A 19,006-nucleotide genomic window follows, 5' to 3' on the forward strand; every position below is an offset into this window, starting at 1 on the left:
TTATCGATTCGTTGTTGCAGCCCTACTTGACAGTGCTACAAATATGCAGTTTCAGTCAGACTCTGGCTGCATTTTGGACTGAGTGGAGAAAGATTACCCACTGAGAGCCCTGACCACTTCTTCTTTCTGCCACACCCTAACTATGTGAGAGGTTTTTCTGCTGTGGCCTCAATCAAGACAAAATGCAGATCAAAGCTGGACACTGAAAATGAACTCTGAGTGGAAGTGTCACAACTGCAACTCAAGTTTGAGAAGATCTGCAGCAACAAGCAGGCTCACACCAGCCACTGAAAAGAAGTGACGATTAAAGGTGTCGTTTTTGCTCAACAAAGACTGGTATAAACTTGGTATGGTAATAAATTATTTTATAAACTGGGGGGGGGGGGGAGTTTTGAGACCACTGCTCTGTAGTATTTCTGTCTTACTGTAGTAACGATGCATGTTGACTTCCTGTCTCGTCACTACTTCCTGTAACGTCTCAAATCAACACAGAGCATGTTGGCTTTCATTTGGATTTGGCTGAATGAAACTAAAGTCACTGATATGTGACAACTTGTCAGCATCAGGAACATGATAATAATAAAGTTGTGTCTCTTGATAGCAAATTGAAGAAGTGCGTCAGGTGGGTTCGTACAAGAAGGGCACCATGACTACAGGACACAACGTCGCCGACCTTGTCGTCATCCTGAAAATCCTCCCAACATGTAAGTGATGATCGCACCAGATGTCTGATTAAACTGGTTTGTTTAAATTCTTGTGTACGTGTGTTTGTGTTTTTTGTCCCCCGTGTCCTCAAATGATTGGGGTGGCTGAAGATTAAGCTACGTTGGTCAAGGCCACCATTGGCCACCCCCTGGCTCCTCCATTGCACCTGGTGGTAGATAAAATGTCTCCCTCCAGGATCTGTCGGACCAGAAAATGAAACTAAGCCTCCCTCTGCTCTTCTCCACAGTGTAACTCTTACCCACCTGAATATGTTGCACCACAAACATTCAGGTTTACTTTCAATCCCAGTTCAATTCCAGTCCAGAAAAACACTCATGTCTAAACTACAAACATTCACTGTTCAAACCGCTCAGAGACGAGGCACGTCGGAGGGCTGCCTGTTCTGCTTGGATTATTCTGTTTTCATTCACTGTAGTTCCCTTTTGTAACGTGATGTTACAATTCATTTAATTCGAGTCTTTATCCAGCTTCTCTTCTGGGTCATGGGAGTCACTCATGTCCATGTCCAGCTATATTTAACTGCTTAAAAATACTAGTTTTTAATGTTTTTTCCTCAAAAATCTGTCAGTCTTTTAGATCTGTCTCAGCCTGAAATAAAAATAATTATATAATTTTAATGATTCTTTTTATTTTAAAGTTTAAAGTTTTTGTTAGTTTGTTCTGGACCCCCTCCTCTGCACAGAGTCAGACCTACTAGTGGGGCTGTGCCTGCTCTTCCTCTCGTTCCTCTTCTAAAATAAATTGTGATCATCCTCTTCATCAACAAAGTCCTCTCTGTCTGACTCAAATCCTGTCCTGTGTCTGAGAGGTTCTGACTCGCTGGTTCCGTCCTCTGGGTCTGCAGCTCGTACTCACGTTTAAAAATCCTCTCATTGTTTTGACTCAAACACATTAAAACTGACTAAACTAAACTTGGATTCTGTTTATTGCATTTATGATGCAATAAAATAAACAAATTTTAAAGGTAACGGATCACTGTAAACTTTGGTTTATTTACATAATGATTTTAATCTCTGGATGTCCGGCCCCCGAGCTGTTGGCAGAAACTGTGGTCCCTGAGCAGTTTAGTTGAATAGCCCTGCTCTAAAAATCACAAATCTCTCAAACCTCATGACTCACTCTCGCTGTGACTTGATCGCGCTGAACTCCGTTCAACTTCACGTCTTTTTCTTCTTCCTGTAGATTTTTTTTGGCTCTTAGCAAATACCTTCAAACCTCTGTCAGAAAAAAGGGGGGATGTTGTTTATCTGTTTGGTGGGGGTGGGCGGTGAAAGTGGAGGGTGATGTGGGTGTTTTGTTCCCGACACTGCCCGTCTTTGCCGCAGCCTCTGTAACACGGTTCAGACATGACGATGATTTTCAGAAAACCATGTGGCGTGGATTATTGATCATAACTCTGGTTTTACTTGGCCTATCAGCACAATTTAAAAACTGGTGTGTAGCTTAAAGCCTGTACTTTTGACAAATTAAAGCCGAGTCTCTGAGAGGCTCTTTCCCACTAGAGCAGCTGAAATCAGTCATTTTGTTGTTTTTTATTGTTGTCTAAAACAGGTCTCTCTTGTAAATGAGTCCTCATGACTTGCTTTGTGCAAAAGTCTGCCCTGATGGAGCGACACTCACCTCCTGCTCAGTTCACGTTTACTTTTTATTCTTCATTAATGACATTATTCCCTGCTGTTTTAAAGTTTGCTCCAAAACAACAGAGTTAAACATCCTTATAGTTCTGACCGACACGGATCATTTAATGTAAATACAGAAGTACTGTAATGAGTAGTAAAACTTGCCAACATTAATAAAATGTTTTTTTTTTTAGTAGATGCCAAGAAGTGTTTGACAACCCAGATACTTTCTTAGTTTGTCCTTGAAGTCTCCTTGAATTTATCCAAGAAAACGATAAGTTATGAAGACCTTTTGAAATTTAGAGATTTTAAAGTGTTTTTTTAATTTTTATTTTTCAGTGGAAGCCGTGGCTGCTCTTGGTAACAAAGTTGTGGAGACCCTTCGCACCCTGGACCCCACAGAAGGTACAGAGTGGTGGACAAGAGCGTCCAGATCGTCGTGATTAAATGTCTGCTTTGATTTTAATGGGGGAGAGGGTGGGAGATTACCCTAAGACCTGGATTATGATCAGATGGTTCCAGTCTGTTCCTCAGAACTTCTTAAAAAGAGTTTCAGGGCAGCAGCTCTGCAGTGAGGAGCTCAGAGTAGAGCTGCTCCTCCACATCGAAAGGAGTCGACTGAGGTGGTCCCTCCATTTGATTAGGATGCCACCTGACTGATGGTTCTGGAGGTCTTCCAGGAGAAGACCCCCCAGGGCAGACCCAGAACTCTCTGGAGGATTGAACATCCCCTGTGGTCTGAGCTGCTGAAGTGATGAACGTCTGGGTTTCTGTGACCCGACCTTGGAAAAAACATGAAAGGATGGATGTATGGGTGAATTATTAGTGTTGCCATAGTAACCAGACGTTTAATACTTTAGTTTTGCAGAAGTCTGAACTCCCTCATGTTGTCATCAAAGTACAGTAACGACACGAACAGAACCCCTCCAGTCTGGGTTCAGTCGGTCTGTTTGAACACCCTCTGGTGTCGATCACGAGATGGAACTTTATTGATCCGCAGGAAGTTGCTGATCATGAGTAACTGGATGTTTTCCCATCATTAGTCATTGTTTGACTGTTTCCAGTCCTCTCCATGCTGACCAATGAGACGGGCTTTGAGATCAGCTCAGCTGATGCTACTGTCAAGATCCTCATCACCACCATTCCACCCAACCTGCGCAAGCTGGACCCAGAGCTTCACTGTAAGAGCTTCACACGTGCACACACGTCAGACATTCAGGGAGTCTCACTTGTTTTAGTTGCAGGCAGAACGTTCGGCTGATTTTCTGCTTCTTGTTACTTCAGTGGACATTAAGGTTCTGCAGAGCGCTCTGGCTGCCATCCGCCACGCCCGCTGGTTTGAGGAGAACGCCTCTCAGTCAACGTGAGGACGTTTGTGCTGTCACATGTTACATGTACCGTTTACAGCATTGGTCCATGACCTCTCACCTGACCTGTCATGATCCTCAGGGTCAAGGTCCTGATCCGGCTTCTGAAGGACCTCCAGCTGCGTTTCTCTGGTTTTGAACCTCTGACTCCATGGATTCTGGACCTGCTGGTGAGTGCCAGTCTCGTATTTAATCATAATATGAACTATTTCAAATATAGTTGCACAGTTGGTAGAGGTGCCACCTCTCAGTGAGGAGGTTGCCGGATTGTCCTTGCTGCGTGGTTTTTCTCTGGGTACTCCAGTTTCCTCCCACAGACCAAAAACATACATGTTAAACTGACTGGTAACTCTAAATTGACTCTAGGTGTGAGTGAGAGAGTGGATGAATGTTTGTCTCATTTGTCTCTGTGTCCCTGTGATGGACTGGAGACCTGTCCAGATGTCCCCCACCTCTCACACAGTGATTGCTGGATATGGACACCAGTGACCTCGCGACCTGGAAAGGAAGAAGTAAAAGAGGGATGGATGTATGTTTAGGGCCTAACATACATTTGATTGTGGTTATTTAAAGTTTGATAGATTTCTCTGACGATAATATTGTGCCAACATGTTTGTCAGATTCTTGTGTATTAGTATTCTTGTAGTATTAGTATTTCACAAATATTTCCAGCACTCTGAACTCAAATTCAGATTTTCTAGCCGATACTTTCTGCCTCTTCTGAAGTCCGGTGTTTTTCAGAGTTTGTTTCAGCAGGAAGTCAGTAAATCAGTGATGTTGATCGTGTTTCAGGGTCACTCTGCCGTGATGAACAACCCGTCCAGGCAGCCCCTGTCCCTGAATGTGGCCTACAGGTTTGTTCTTCCTCCTCCGCCTGGTTTCTGTTGTGTTCTGGAGAAGCTGACTCTGACCTTTGCTCTTGGACCTGGACCCCTGCAGGCGCTGCCTTCAGATGCTGGCTGCCGGCCTCTTCCTGCCCGGCTCTGTGGGCATCACCGACCCCTGTGAGAGTGGAAACTACCGAGTTCACACAGTCATGACTCTGGAGCAGCAGGTATCTCCTCATACGTGGAGCTTCAGTAAACTGTAACGTTGGCTGACTTTAGTGGTTTTTAGGACGTTTTAATTATTCGTGCCTGGAAAGGACTCGGTCCAGTCTGTACATAAACCTTTTGTCCCGCCCATCACGTCTGATCCGCTCAAGATAATTTAATGAAACTTCATGCACCGTCACTAGACAGAGTGCCACACACACTTCTCATCCCCCCAGTCTTAAGGTCAAGGTCACACATCAAGGTCGAAGTTCAGAAAAGTTCTTTGCTTGTCCGGATCATTGCTATACATCTCCATGTAACAGTTTGTCGACAGGCGTTCAATGAGTTGGTGCTGAACTCTTCAAAATAAATGATTTGTTTGAGTCTCAAAGTGTGCGTGCGTGTGTGTGCAGGACATGGTGTGTTTCACAGCGCAGACACTGGTGAGGGTGCTCTCCCATGGAGGTTACAGAAAGATCCTGGGCCTGGAAGGAGATGCCAGCTGTAAGTTTCCTTTTGTTTTTCTTTTTAAAGGGATAATCTGGTCATTTTTCAGTAATTCATTATCAGCCTTGACATGAGTCAGGGAGCAGAGTTTGAAGTTTGGAGTCTGTCCACACTCCATCTACACAGAGCAAGTTCTTCAAAGTCTCACTGGTGAAAGAATGTTGCATCATCTGCTCCAACAGGACACTGTTTGTTTCACTGTTCTCTCAACAGAACGTCGAATGTCCAGAGTTCATTAAACTTTCAGAAACTAATTGTTGACAAACAACAGATGATTTAATTAAAAGTGGCCACCACCGCTGACTCAGTGAGTGAATTTAGAGGCAGCTGAAGAGTAAATGAGAGTTCTGTGATGGAGTTAAACTCAAAGCTCCTCAGATAAATGTTAATTATTTTTATATATGCATGTTTCTGTTCAGAGCTCTGAGATTTGAACTGAATCTTTTCTACAGATCTGATGACAGAGATGTCCACGTGGGACGGCGTGCTCGTCACTCCCTCAGAGAAGGTCTATAAGAAACCTCTGGAGAGGAAGGAGGAGGAGGACGAAGCTCTGGAGGAGGGAGCAGACGAAGAGGACGAGAGCATGGAGACCCAGGAGTAAAGAGGTGAGACGTCTCCTCCCTTTAAACTCAAATCACATTTTAGCACCACTTTTACATGAATTTGAATTCTTTAACAAAACAAACTATTCTATGTAAGAACGACCCCATAAGGAAAAAAAAAAGATGTACTGGAACATTTGGGCCAGATTTTAATGAGTTGGTGCAGTTTGTTGACTGGACCATCATAAATCAGATTCTGTGAGTTTGTTACCAAACTAAAGCTCCAGAGTTAATAAATTAAACATCACAAGTTTGACCTTTTCGACCCATATATTGTTCATAAGGACTAATACAAAATATAACTTGACTGTCACACGTTGACTCCTTGTGTGTTAGTCTCCACTACAATTGATGTACGTCATCGTCCCAGAATGCATTGCGCCAGTAAAACAGTGGTGACGTCCTCAGGTGAAAAATGTAATAAACGTCTTAATTAATTAAGCAGTTTTCACGTGTCCCAATCAATTTTTAGTAGAAGAGAAATAACACGTTAAGGCCAAGATGTGCAGTTAGTCAGAGAGCCCTTTAAGTGTCTTCTAACGTGAAAACTTTATTTAAAATGAAAAGGTGAACAGCTCTCAGGTAACTCCTGGTCTAGTTAATAAAGCCAAGTAGCTCTAAAGCTGCTTCTCTGCTCAGCGTCGGTCAGTCGTGTCTCTAGTCCTTGTTCCTGCTCGCTTTTTGGACCCACCTCAGCCGTGGTTCTAAGCGAGCTGAACTATGCGACGTCAGCAAACTGCAGCTGTTGATTGGCCCGTGGATCAACCACATCTGTGCTTGTAAAGTCCTGTGTTGCCAACTTGGCCACTTAAGTGAGTTTTCAGACCCCTCCAGCATATTTGAGCATTTTAAATCAACAAATCTAGCTGCTTTTTCTGATGTTTGGAGGCTGCACGTGAAGGAACTAATCATTAACTGTCCTCAGCGGGTGCTGCCTTAAGCCCCGCCCCCTCCCAAAACTCTCGACAGCAAGAGAGACCCTCCCAAAGGAGACGATCTTACTGAGCTTGAGCAGATCTGAATCATCAGTGGTTTGATATGAATCAGCCTGAAAGTTTCTGCACGTCCACGTTGTTCTGAAACCATCAAGTGTCGTCTTCATAACTGGTGGTGTCGTTGTGTCCACAGTGGATCTGTTACCTGTCTGAAGTCCGTCGTCCTGGAGGAACCAACAGAAGAGCTCACCTGGAAGACCAGTCTCTTTAAAGTTTTCATTAGTCTTGTTTTTGTGATGTTTTCACCTGACCTTGTTTTTCTTCTTCTTCCTTTTTGTAAAAGTGGAATAAAAGTGTTCTGTTTTCAGTCGTGGCTCTTGAGTTTTTATGGATCAGCTTTATTTAGATGATCAGTTCATTATAGCTCTCTGCTCATAGGCAAAGCTAAATAATGTTCATGCTCATGTTTCTGCAGGTTTGTGACCAGAACCCAGCATGAATGTGTGAACAGATGTTGATGCTGCAGAAAATAAATCATTACGTTACAGCAGCCTGACTTAAGATGGCTGCCACAGCCAGCTGACTTGCACACGCACGTCGTTCTAAAGTTTACAGATGTTGAGCGAGGTGGAGCTGAACGTTTGTCGAGACTTCTCAACAGAGGGTAAAGCATGAACAGTTTGTGGGTGATAAGCATTCCTTCCATGAATGCAAAGTATTTAAAATCAGATTTGAACAGATTAAATTTTAACGATCGTCTCTGGTGCTGATGAACGAGTTGGTCAGCGTCTGTTTAAACTGCAAGGTTCATCAAAAACACAACTTTATTCTGAAAACATTTGGCTGAAGGCTGCACCTCCTGGTCCATGGGCTCCTTAACTTTCAGTCTGGTACTAGAAGAAACTAGAGGTGATGATGTAACTGTTGACTTATGGTTTCACTGGAGACCCAACAGCTTCCTGTGTCCAATCACAAACTCAGAGGCTGAAGTGAGAAGACGTCTTGGTACCTTTAACACTCCGCTGGTGCAGTGAAGCCACAACTCGTCTCCACCTCAGGACTGAGGGCACCAACTGGGTCACAAATGGATGGAAACTTTCTGGAACACCAGAACCTGCTGATACCTTTCACACAAATCATAGTCAGGAGAAAAAGGAAGTTGCCCTCGTTCAAGTTCGAGTTTTACAAATCAGGATATTAAAAATTATCTGGACTTGAGCAGGTTACAAACACCAGGGTGTAAAAACATCAGCAATGAGCTTAGACAAGCACCTGCCATCAATCTGAGAAGGGTCAAAGGTCATTAAAACGATCTGGAGTCCATCGCTCTGCAGAGAAGTGGGAAACATTTCAGACAATCTTCACAACAGATTCACCCCAAGGTCAGACCATGCAGTGTTTAGAGAAATGAGCTCCATCTCACTCTACAGTCAGTCAGCAGGTCAAAGGTCAGGACAGAAACAGACAGGTCTGGTTTGTTTGAAGGGCTGCAGGAGAAACCTCTTCTGTCTAAAAACAAGATGGCCGCTCGACTCAGGCGTAAAGTTTCATCTGAAGGAACCACAAGACTTTGAACCAGAACCAGACCAAAGGACAGATGTTTACCCAGAATGCACTGCAGCAAGCAGCTCCTCAGCTGTCAGCATGGTGGTGGAGGCTGATGGTTTGGGCTCCTGTCAGTCACTGAGTGGACCAGAACTCCTCTGTAGACCAAAAGGTTCTGGAGTCAGATGTGAGTCCATCTGTCCAAAAGCTGAAGCTTGGACCAAACTGGGTCCAACAGAACCATGAGCCCAAACACAGCAGCTGATCTACAACAGAACGGGTCAGAAAGAACAGAACCAAGGTGCTGCAGTGGTCCAGTCAGAGTCCAGAACTTCAACCTGATAGAAATATAGAGAGAGCTGAGGAGAAACCTCAATGATGGAAAGAAGAGTGGTCCAGAACTCCTCCACAACCATGAGAGAGATGACGTCCTACAGAGAACTACTGAGGTTCTGGTTCTGGAGGAGGTTCTACAAGCTGCTGGGTCGGGGTCTTTACACAGCTGCAACATTTGGTTTGATAAATAACGACTCTGTGGAATCTGTTTTTGTTCACTTGAGGTTAAATTTGATTCACTAGAACCTGACGAGACCGGACCAGTTTCAAGGTCCTCAATCTTAAAACCCGCGCACGTCCTCCTAGTCTGAGATGGTGACGTGGACAGAGGACGGGGGACAAAAGGACACTGGAACTTCCTTTAAACCAAAGCTTACACTAAAACAGTGTTAGTAGTTTTAATTTCTTAATAAAACCTCTGAATGGTGGAGCTGAAGTTCACAAGCGTTGCTCCGGCTCTGATGGAAAACTGAAAACTTCCAGGTTTTACGTTCTCTACGTGTGGATAGACGGCTGTTAAAAACGTTAACATTCAGGAAAGAACATTTCTTTTGTTGGGCAAAAAGAAAGATCATAAAACGTCTGTTAGAACTCGAGCCTCCAGAGGAGTTGATCACATGACGTCGGTACAGTTCTGTTCTGAACGGGCCAAACTGGGTTCATGGTTTGAGTTTGAGCCACGGCTGGACGATGGTGAGGATGGAGAGGACAGAGGAGACCAGGCCGCAGGTCCCGACAAAACCCGGCCCGGTCGGGTAGATCCCCAGCCTGTCGAGTGGGATGAAGAGATCACAGCTGTTCTTCAGCAGGTCCAGCAGCAGCGGCGGGTTTCTGTACAGAACCGTCAGAACCTGATGGAGGCGCCTGTGGAGACGGGCAAGAGGAAGAGGCGGAGCTCCGGCAGAGGGAGAGGAGGACGTGGAGAGGGGGTCGGTGAGGAGAGCGCTGCTGTCGGAGGGAGGCGGGGGGGACTTGGTGCCTCTGGAGCGGGTCTCAGAGTCGAGGAGGAGGCGGAGCTCGTACAGGTCTCGGGTCAGGCTGAGGATCAGAGCAAACAGGTAGTACCTGCAGAGAGGAAGCAGAGACAGAACGGTCCTGATCCAGGGGCAGATTCTAGATCTTTTTACAAACAAACAAGTGTTTACCAACAAACAAAAATGTTTTCTCCCACCATCCGTGTCGCAAAACACCATTTTTAACTTTTTACAGGTCAGAGCTGCTTCTGGACGAGGGTTAGAGCAGCTCATAAAAACAGTATTTTATTTACCTTTTTACTGACAAATATTTTGAATTTCACCTTTTTACACAACATATTGTGGTTGTTTACCACAATAACACAAACGCAGCATCCAGTGGTCACGGTGAGCAAAAATTTCATATATATATATACACATGTATATATATATATAAAGGTGTTATAAACCCTTCCCACACTCTTGCAATATTCTAAACAATGTTTGTAAACTCTAAAGGCTCTAAAAGACACAGCATGTCATGATCTCAGCTCCCTGCTTCCTCTACTCTTTGCCACCTGTAAGCGCTGTTGGCCACGCCCACTTCTCCACTCTGCACGGAGAACAGCTGATCAGCTGCAGCAGTATGGGCCGCACCAAGCTGCAGGAGGAAGCTTTCTACAGCTCTGGGCTGCACACAGGTGCTAAATAATTTTAAAATAATTCATTTTAAATAAAAATGCCATACCGATCATGCGGCTCATCCATCAATCAGCCAGTTGTGTGTCATGTCCAATCTTATTTTGAAAAACCGCAATAGAGCGAGTCTGAGATAAACGAACCGCAAAGTAGTGAGGGACTACTGTGATGAAATATAAAGACATAATTTTAATTAGGGCTGTCTGTGTTTTTGTGTTTAAAGTGTGATTTAAGACGATAAGGTTTAAAAAGTTTGGAGGAGCTCGTCCTCAGCTCTGTCCTGCAGACACCAAACTGGACCAGAGGACCAGGCTGGAACTGCAGACGGTGAAGTTCAGTCAGTCTCCGTTTGGTTCAGAAGCACAACAAAGAACACCGATTGTTCTACCAGCCACCTGCCTGAAGGACCTCTGACTCCATTTGTGCTGGTCCAGTTGGGCCACGAGGCCTGTTTTTCCTGCCCACAGCACGTTGTCGCAGGCGAAGTACATGGCTCTGTTCAGGTGGCTGACGGTCAGGCAGAGCCTCAGCACGCCATCAGACAGGTGGATGGTCCGTTTGGCAGCCTGCAGCGCTTCCACAGAGTTCCCCAGACGCAGCACTGCGGATCAGAACACACACACACGAGTCACACCAAACATCAAGTCTCAGAAACACACACACCTGCTTCACCTACACTTTCTCGTGAGGCTCATGTGAGCCTCCAGGCTGTTGATTTTCGAGCGGAGCTCCGGCGCTGCCGAGGTCCTGTGCAGAGCGGAGCCGACCAACATGCAGGCGTACTGAGCCGCTCTGAGGACAAACACCCGACCGTTAGAGAGCCGTTTCAGCCGGGCAAGAGCAAAACACAAATATTGGATCGTACACACACAAAGAAACAGCTGAAGAAACACAGAATGTAAACTGTTCGATGAAGAGCACCGTTATCAGATATATTTTGTTTTACTCCATAAAGCAGAAAATACTTCAGAAACAGAGTAAGATTTACTGAAGTGAAGTTAGTTTTAGGTTGGATGTTCAGCGGAGTCTTCCTCTCGTTCGACCCGATGCAGGCAGTCTGACTTCAGACCTTCAGCCTGCCTCCTCCTCCAACCTGAAGCGGTTCGCTTAGGAACCGTCAAATTACTGAACCAAACACTCTTGAGAAGCAAAAATTAATAGTTGTCATGTCATGATCCAGCGGCACAAAACTGATGTCGCTCTACTACTACACTGGCCGGACGACGCATGGTTGTGTTTGGAGACCGAGCAGAGCTCCCTCTCGTCACTTTACCAAACTGATGAATGTTTGAACGTTGTGCAGATGACAGAAGAACGAGAAGAACTCTCATCGGCTTCATGGAGTCAAACACGACTGGAGGTCAATAAATCTGCAGCTTAACAAACGATTTGTCAGTGGACAATTATGAAAACGCGTCTCGATCTGACAGTTTACTCATCTGCAAAATCACACCACGAACAAATCACCCATGTGAGCAAAGGGCGTGAGGCTCAGACATTTTTCCTTCTTTCAGCTGCTCCCTTCTTCAGGGGTTACCACAGTGAACTATCTCACACGAAGACAATTGTTCTTATGTCGGATGTCCTTCCTGACACAACCACAGACCACTGAGCTACCACAGCCCTCTGTGTGGAGCGGAGAGCTGCCAGCTAGGGGGGCAGATGGGGGGGGGGGGGGGTTAAGGGCCTTGCTCAACCACTGGAAGCTGCTGGTTGGTGGTTTTCCTGCTGAGAAATTATTTGATTAATTTCTATTTTATTCTCTGCGTTTTAAAGCAGGTCACCCCTTTCCTGGCAGTGTCCACGGACAACTCACCACCTTTGTTGACCTTCTCATGCATGAATGTATTATGATGTCATTGTATGTTGCTGTTTATGTTGAGAGTAGGCCTGTCATGATGAACAATAAATCAATTAATCACGATAAATGAAAATTATCAACATCATTTTCATTTATCAGCTTTATCGTTTCTTCATGTCTCTCTCTTTCTACTGAAGACACTGGATGATAAGAGGATGAACTCCACTTCACTGACCCCTCACTTTCTATTTTCTTTAAAAGAGGCTAATCTGAGAAGCTAAGCTAACAGCCCAACCTCGGGAAAAAACCTCCGTCTTGTCGAAGCTCCAAAATTCACAGATGAAACCCGTGCCTTCGTGTAAAGTTTTTTCTCTGCAAAAAGAAGCTGAGAACTTGTTTACTGATTGTTTTTATTAAAAGCTTTGTGTGAAAAATGCTATGCTAAAGAGCTCAAACCACACTGAGCGTCTGCCATTCTGAGAACTGAAGAGAGACAGCTCATGTCACGTCAAGGGGCCTCCCTCCCATTTTTCTTAAAGAGACACACTGCTTGCTCCCTCACTGTCCATCCTTCATTTCAAACAGTCTTATACGACCATCCGGCAGTCAAAAAAGGTACTACACGCAAAACAAATTAACTAACATTTCTTCTGAAATTTGACAATAATTACTAATTATTGTCAAATTTCAAACAATATTATCGTTTATTGCAATAATTTCTGAGGCAATTAATTGCCCAGCAAAATTTGTTATCACGACAGGCCTAGTTGGAAGGTCTTTTTTTGCATCTTTTACACTGTGCCCCAGACAGGACATGGTGTGAGATGTGGTATTTTTACTTCCTCCACCCTCATCTGAAGAAAGGAAGAAACAAACACATCTACTTCCCCCCAACATGACGTTCTGCGGTGGAAGTGGTCTCCAGCTACAAGTACTTGGGTGTACACCTGAATGACAACCTCAGCTGGAGCAACAACACCACCAGCCTGATCAAGAAAGCTCATCAGAGACTCTACTTCCTCAGACGGCTGAGGCGAGCTGGTCTGGGAAGCTCAGTCCTCACCTCCTTCTGCAGGTGTGCAGTGGAGAGCATCCTGTGCTCCAGCATCAACGTGTGGCATGGAGGCTGCACAGCTGCAGAAAGAAAAGCTTTGCAGAGAGTGGTGAAGGCTGCACAGAAATCTGGTGGAGTCAGTCTCCCCACCATCACAGACATCTACACCTCCAGATGCAGGAAGAGGGCCACCTGCATCATGAAGGACCCCACTCACCCAGCACACACACTTTTTGTCCTGCTCCCCTCAGGAAGGAGGTTGAGGAGCATTAAGTGTAGAACCATTAGACTGAGGAACAGCTTCTACCCTGAGGCTGTTAGACTCATGAATCTCTAACCAGAATAATCACTGTGAAAAACCATATCATGTTGCTGCTGATCTGTTTCATGTTGCTGCTGATCTGTTTCATGTTGCTGCTGATCTGTTTCAATGTTGCTGCTGATCTGTTTCATGTTGCTGCTGATCTGTTTCATGTTGCTGCTGATCTGATTCATGTTGCTGCTGATCTGATTCATGTTGCTGCTGATCTGTTTCATGTTGATTTGTTCATTCGTGCTCGTCTGCTCACACAGACTCATGTTCATGTTTGTGCTGATGTTCAATGTTTTTATGCTATTAGTGCTTAGTGTATATTTAGTTGATGTTTTTCTTAGTTCATATCTTAGATGTTATTACTGTTTTTCTTTTACATTTTATTGTTGGATGTAACTGGGACCTTGTGTACAGAAATTTGTCCCACCACATGTGGTGGAACGACAATAAAGACTCTGACTCATGTTCTCTTTTCCTCATCTACTCTGTAAGTTGTATGTAACAGGTCTCGCTTGTAAATGGTCCTTGAGGTTCAACGGGAACTAACATGTATAAATAAAGGTTGAATGAAAAAAAAAAGAACAGTAAAAATAAAATTTGTTCTGTTGTGGTTCATTTCCTTTAACAAATCACGAGCTTGAAGACTCCAGTTATGCTTCAAAAAGAACAAATCAACACTGAATAAATGTTTCAAATACAGCTTAAATTAATTACACTAGTTTTATTCCTGTTTACAAACAATGAGGTGGCTTTCAGTTTGATTAACTGGATAAGTTCATGGCAAAAACCAATGCAGACATGTTCCTGTTTTTAGTTTTCTACATCGCCTTATGTTACAACCTAGCTGGGGGTTCTTCCTTCACTTTTTAATACCAATTTCTTCCACTTGTTCTTCTCAATGCTTCCTTTACGATTGTCCACTGTTGTCATCACTCTTTGTTAAAATCAGAACGACTCCTTGAGGCTCAGTGGGATTAACCTGTATAGATAAAGGTTGAATGAATGAAAACTACTAGTTTAATCGGAAAGGGGCCTCAGTTGTCAATGGAGTTGTCTTATTAATTAAACCATTTCAGCATTCTATAGGGAATACTTCACGATGAGGAGATGTTGAGGGAAAACATGCTCAGTGATGATAAATGGAAAGGGGGAGCGAGGAGCCCCCGTGTTCAACAGGACGGAAACATCTGTGGTGTCCTGGTCAAAGTAAGCCGAGAACTTTTTGTTTTAATCATGTCATGCATCATGTATGTGTGCTGTTAAAAGTGCTCTGAATCTGTAACTATTAAAGATCATTTAAATGTATATCTTCATAAGAGTTAGTGTAGCCAGACTACATGTGTTTTTGTGTACCTGGAGTATTACTGATCCTGAACTTCTTAATGGATTGTGTGTTAGTACAACAGAAGCACTGGAGTTGTTGCAACATAACAGGTGGTATTTGTATTGAGAACTGCGTCAGCATTTTTTAAATCTGTTGTTTGGACATGTTTATATGTGTGTGGATGTCTTCTGTAATGCGTGTCCACATGTAACTCTGACCGGCTCTGTTGCATTATCGTGCTAAGAAAAATAAACAGACTGCATTGTTGTGCGTTGTGTTCAGAAAAGCATTGAGGAAAGCGGGTCGGAGGAGGGAGCATGCAGAGGGTAGCTGCCCGGGATCAGATGGCCAGAGGAAGACACCGCTGAATCTGCGGAGCGCGAACATCCAACCTGAAGCTAACTTCACCGGACTTCACACAAACCTGACAAGAAACAAAGTGGGAAAACTTTAGACACTTTGCATGACACTACATCCAAACAGGTACCTCCCTGGTATTTGTCAAATACCCACAAAGTGCATACCAGGTACTTACAAGGTAACAAGTTACTTCATAATACAGCCTGGTTCTTATAGGTACCAGTACACACTAGGCAAGTACCTTGTACTAGCTGGTCCATACGTATACATAGATACCAGGTACACACATGGCATGAACCAGGTCTTCCCCCTGAAGGTACCTGGACTGCATCTTGGAAGTAATCAATGCTATCACTCAGTATTATCTCAGGTGAGCACTGGCCTGTATTATTTTGTTTTCCGCCTCAGTCTGAAGAATGAAACCAACAAATCAAATAAAAACTGATTAATCTGTTTGTAAGTCAAAAGTAAACGTGTTGATTTTACCTGAATCCTCGTTCCTTGGCTTGACTCTGAGCGCTGAACCGAACCCAGGAGTCCATTCTGACACCGACTGAACTAGCTCTGTTTTAGCTTCTACTTCAGCTGCTAGCTGAACGCTAGCTCTGTAGCTGCTTTACGTTTTATCACATAAATAACCAACTCCACTGCGGTCATCTGTAAATGTTGTATTAAGTTCTGCCCGTCGACTTCCTGTACAGTCGCATCAACTTCCGGTAGCAAACGTCAGTGACGTCATGCACTGCCCTCTAGAGGCGAGCACTGTGTACTGCACCCGTTCCTTCAGTCATTTTAGGCCAAATATGAATAGAAGCTTCTAAACTTGTACTATTTTAATGTTTATTCTATGAGAGATTATTATTTACTGAAATAAGATTCCATAAATGTCCAGTTTTAGTTACATCCTTCACTACATTTAGTCTTTTAAACACTGCTTTCAAACTCTTAGTTTAAAAAAAAAAAAATTAATTCAGAGGCCTCTCCTGTGAAGCGCAGCTTTCTGGAGGGTTTGACATGCACGGATCCACTGATGAGACACTTCACACCCATCCGAGGGGCTCAAACCATCGCACCACACAGTCAAAAATGGTGATGACCAAAAAAAAATGTAATTTCAATACTTATTCAACTAAAACCCAACAAACTGTGGTTTGAACCTTCTTAGTAGTTCATATAATGTTGTCAAATTTATTTATAAAGCACATTTAAAAACAGCAGTTATCAAAGTCTTAAACAATAAAAAAAAACAATGGCACCAATTTAAAGAAAAAAAAAATTAAAAGCATAAAAAAAGACCCCACAAAGCAATCAAATACTAAATCAATTCATGCCGTGTTAAAAGTCAGCGAAAACAGATGTGTCTTTAGCAGATTTAAAAACAGGAAGTGTCCTGTCTAATGTTGGGGGGGGGGGCAGATTGTTCCAGAGTTTGGGGAACACAACTGAAAAAGCCCGATCTCCTGAGCTTCAATCTAGATTTTGGTACAACCAACCAGCTGATCAGATGATCTTGGTGCCTGAGAAGGAACATCTGGTTGAAGTAGCTCAGAGAGATGAGGGTTCAAGGCCATTTCTATTATACGTACAGGGAGCCAGTGAAGGGAGGACAAAAAACTGGAGAAATATGATCAAACCCACAGGTTCCTGTTTAGAGCCGAGCTGGAGACGTGACTCACCCCAACATAAAGCACGTTACAGTAATAATTAAACGAGTCCAGATTTAGACACAGACACATAAATATCAAATACGAAAAGTAGATCAAGCATGCGCCTGGGAGTTAAAGTGTTTGTGCTCAATCTGTCTTTTGTTGGCATCAAACAGGAGCATTTAATCCAAACACTCCAACAGATCATCTGGGATTAAAAGTCTTCACCTGCAGCTTCACACAATAACTTAAAGTTGTTGTTTTTTATTACGACACAGAGGAAACATTCGACAAGCGGACATTAAATATTAGAGGAAGACGAGGGTTATCATGTCCAGGCCTCCGAGGTGAAGGGGGGTCAGGGTTTACTGGGGGAGCGAGAGGTGAACACTCCTGATGCTTCCAGCATGGTCTTCCTCCGAGCCGTCTCTTTGGCCACGTTGTGATTGAGTCGTCGGAGGCGTTCCTGTGGACGCAGTAATCAGATTACTGTCTGCAGCTGACACGACTCGCCGCTGTTCCAAGTCTTTTGTTATGTGTGTTTGTATGTTAGCAAAATCTCTCATGAACCACTGGGTAGGTTTCAATGAAGCCATCAGGAAGTAATCACTGGGTGTACATTCATAACTGACTAACCAATTCAAGATGGCCGCTACAGCCAGCCGACTTTAAGCAACACAAAAGTGGCTGTACCTCAGACAAGGAGCTAAGATTTGGTGTGGTAGTAGCTGAGAGTCATAAGTGCTTCTTATTGTGCGACCTTCACCTAAAGCATTAACTGTTGGGAGTTAACCTCGTCTGTCTGTTAGCAAAATAACTCAAACTACCGGACAGATTTTAACACAAGTTAAGGGCGACATGCATTCCTTCAGCTGGTTAGTGACCTGAGCGTTCTGCAGGATGTTGTTCACGAGCACCACTCTTCTTCTGGCATTCAGCAGCTTCTTCACGTAAGGGTCCAGGTCCAGCGCCACCTTCTGGTTCTCGTTAATCCTGCACAACTCTGTGGAGACGGAACATGGATCAGGACCGAGTGGGAACCTCTTCACCGATTTATCCATTTAGAAGTTTGCTTCATTTGTTTGATAAATGAAATTGTTTGAACAGACAGAAAAATATTATTTACCCGTGGCCAAATTGTCCAGATGCTCCCTTAGCTCCACCTGGCTTTCTCTGCAAAGAGCAAACTATTAACAACCAGAGTGATGTCACTTCCTGTCAACGTGACCGCTGAAGGACTTCTGCTGAAGAGGTTTCATTTCAAAACTCATGATGTGAGCTGAAATTGAACAGCTGGCATTTGCTGAAAGCAGCAGAGAAACAGCTGAAATGTAGCAGAATAAGCTGAAACAGACAGAGGCTGAATAAATTACAAAGCTGAAGCAAAAAAGTATCTGAAAAGCTAAAAAAAAAAATAATAATAAAATAATCGAGCTGAATTTAGCAGAAATTTGAAATGATTAGAAAGAACTGATATTAGCACAAAAAAGGCAAAAAAGGCTAAAATTAGGAAAAATACATACGTAGTAGCTGAAACTACAGACAAAAATTGAATTTAGCTGAAAAACTTTGAAAGGGGCAAAAGATGCTGAAATCAGCAGTCAGACCCTGAACAAAAGCACAAAAAGACAAAAATCTGCATAAAGGAGCTGAACACCAGCTGAAGCTGAACATCAGCTGAAATGAGCAGGTTGCAAACAACTGAAAGGATCTGAAGGAGGTGAGGAGAGCTCCATCCATTTTCAATGAGATTAAACATGGCCGACAAAACTAAATATTGCAAAAAGTAAAAACTGCAAATATCAAAAGTCACAGCAGGAATGTCCTAAAGGAGCTGAAAGTTTTGAGACTGTGAAATAAACAAACAGTGACAAAAACAAACAGTGAAAAAAACAAACAGTGAAAAAAACAAACGGTGAAAAAAACAAACAGTGAAATAAATAAACAAACAGTGAAATAAATAAACTGTGAAAAAAAACAAACGGTGAAAAAAACTAACAGTGGAAAAAACAAACAGTGAAAAAAAAAAACGGTGAAAAAAACAAACAGTGAAATAAATAAACAAACAGTGAAATAAATAAACTGTGAAATAAATAAACAAACAGTGAAATAAATAAACAAACAGTGAAATAAATAAACTGTGAAAAAAACAAACGGTGAAAAAAACAAACAGTGAAAAAAA

The 19,006-nt window shown here is 43.4% G+C and overlaps 3 protein-coding genes across 3 annotated transcripts in view; 1 reads left to right on the top strand and 2 right to left on the bottom strand.

Moving 5' to 3' along the window:
* Positions 1–601: 601 nt before the first annotated feature.
* Positions 602–7,149, top strand: LOC119425896 (interleukin enhancer-binding factor 2 homolog; the record flags this gene model as incomplete). The annotated part of the gene is given in 10 exon segments (XM_037693452.1): positions 602–704; positions 2,685–2,750; positions 3,410–3,526; positions 3,630–3,708; positions 3,795–3,882; positions 4,505–4,566; positions 4,652–4,766; positions 5,160–5,250; positions 5,706–5,861; positions 6,987–7,149. Coding segments are annotated over 9 exon segments (873 nt in total), but the record flags the coding sequence as incomplete, so codon positions are not given.
* A 1,990-nt stretch (positions 7,150–9,139) lies between these two features.
* LOC119425294 (peroxisomal membrane protein 11B-like) lies at positions 9,140–15,890 on the bottom strand. The gene is made up of 4 exons (XM_037692815.1): positions 15,665–15,890; positions 11,003–11,118; positions 10,726–10,927; positions 9,140–9,739 (listed from the first exon to the last, which is right to left on the bottom strand). Exons 1-4 carry the CDS (start codon positions 15,718–15,720, stop codon positions 9,334–9,336), a joined length of 780 nt encoding a protein of 259 aa, XP_037548743.1. The 5' UTR covers positions 15,721–15,890; the 3' UTR covers positions 9,140–9,333.
* Positions 15,891–16,857: 967 nt separating this feature from the next.
* snapin (SNAP associated protein) overlaps positions 16,858–19,006 on the bottom strand; it is a 5,587-nt gene continuing 3,438 nt past the window's right edge. The window contains exons 2-4 of the mRNA XM_037692841.1: positions 17,951–17,997; positions 17,709–17,827; positions 16,858–17,290 (exon numbers count right to left, since the gene is read on the bottom strand). Coding sequence (XP_037548769.1) covers positions 17,183–17,290; positions 17,709–17,827; positions 17,951–17,997 — 274 coding nt within the window. The 3' untranslated portion in view covers positions 16,858–17,182. The remainder of the gene's footprint in view (positions 17,291–17,708; positions 17,828–17,950; positions 17,998–19,006) is intronic.

Source organism: Nematolebias whitei, chromosome 19 (assembly GCF_014905685.2).
Source record: "Nematolebias whitei isolate Nwh7 chromosome 19, NemWhi1, whole genome shotgun sequence".
In the NCBI taxonomy this organism is placed as follows: Eukaryota; Metazoa; Chordata; class Actinopteri; order Cyprinodontiformes; family Rivulidae; genus Nematolebias; species Nematolebias whitei.

Bases quoted from the DNA above. Each gene is read 5' to 3' on its own strand.
- LOC119425294 (XM_037692815.1), bottom strand. From the start codon at position 15,720: ATGGACTCCTGGGTTCGGTTCAGCGCTCAGAGTCAAGCCAAGGAACGA. The intron at 11,119-15,664 runs GTAAAATCAACA...GTTTGTCCTCAG, and splicing joins GCCAAGGAACGAGGATTCAG to AGCGGCTCAGTACGCCTGCA. The intron at 9,740-10,725 runs GCAGGTGGCTGG...TCCTCTCTGCAG, and splicing joins TGGAGTCAGAGGTCCTTCAG to GTACTACCTGTTTGCTCTGA.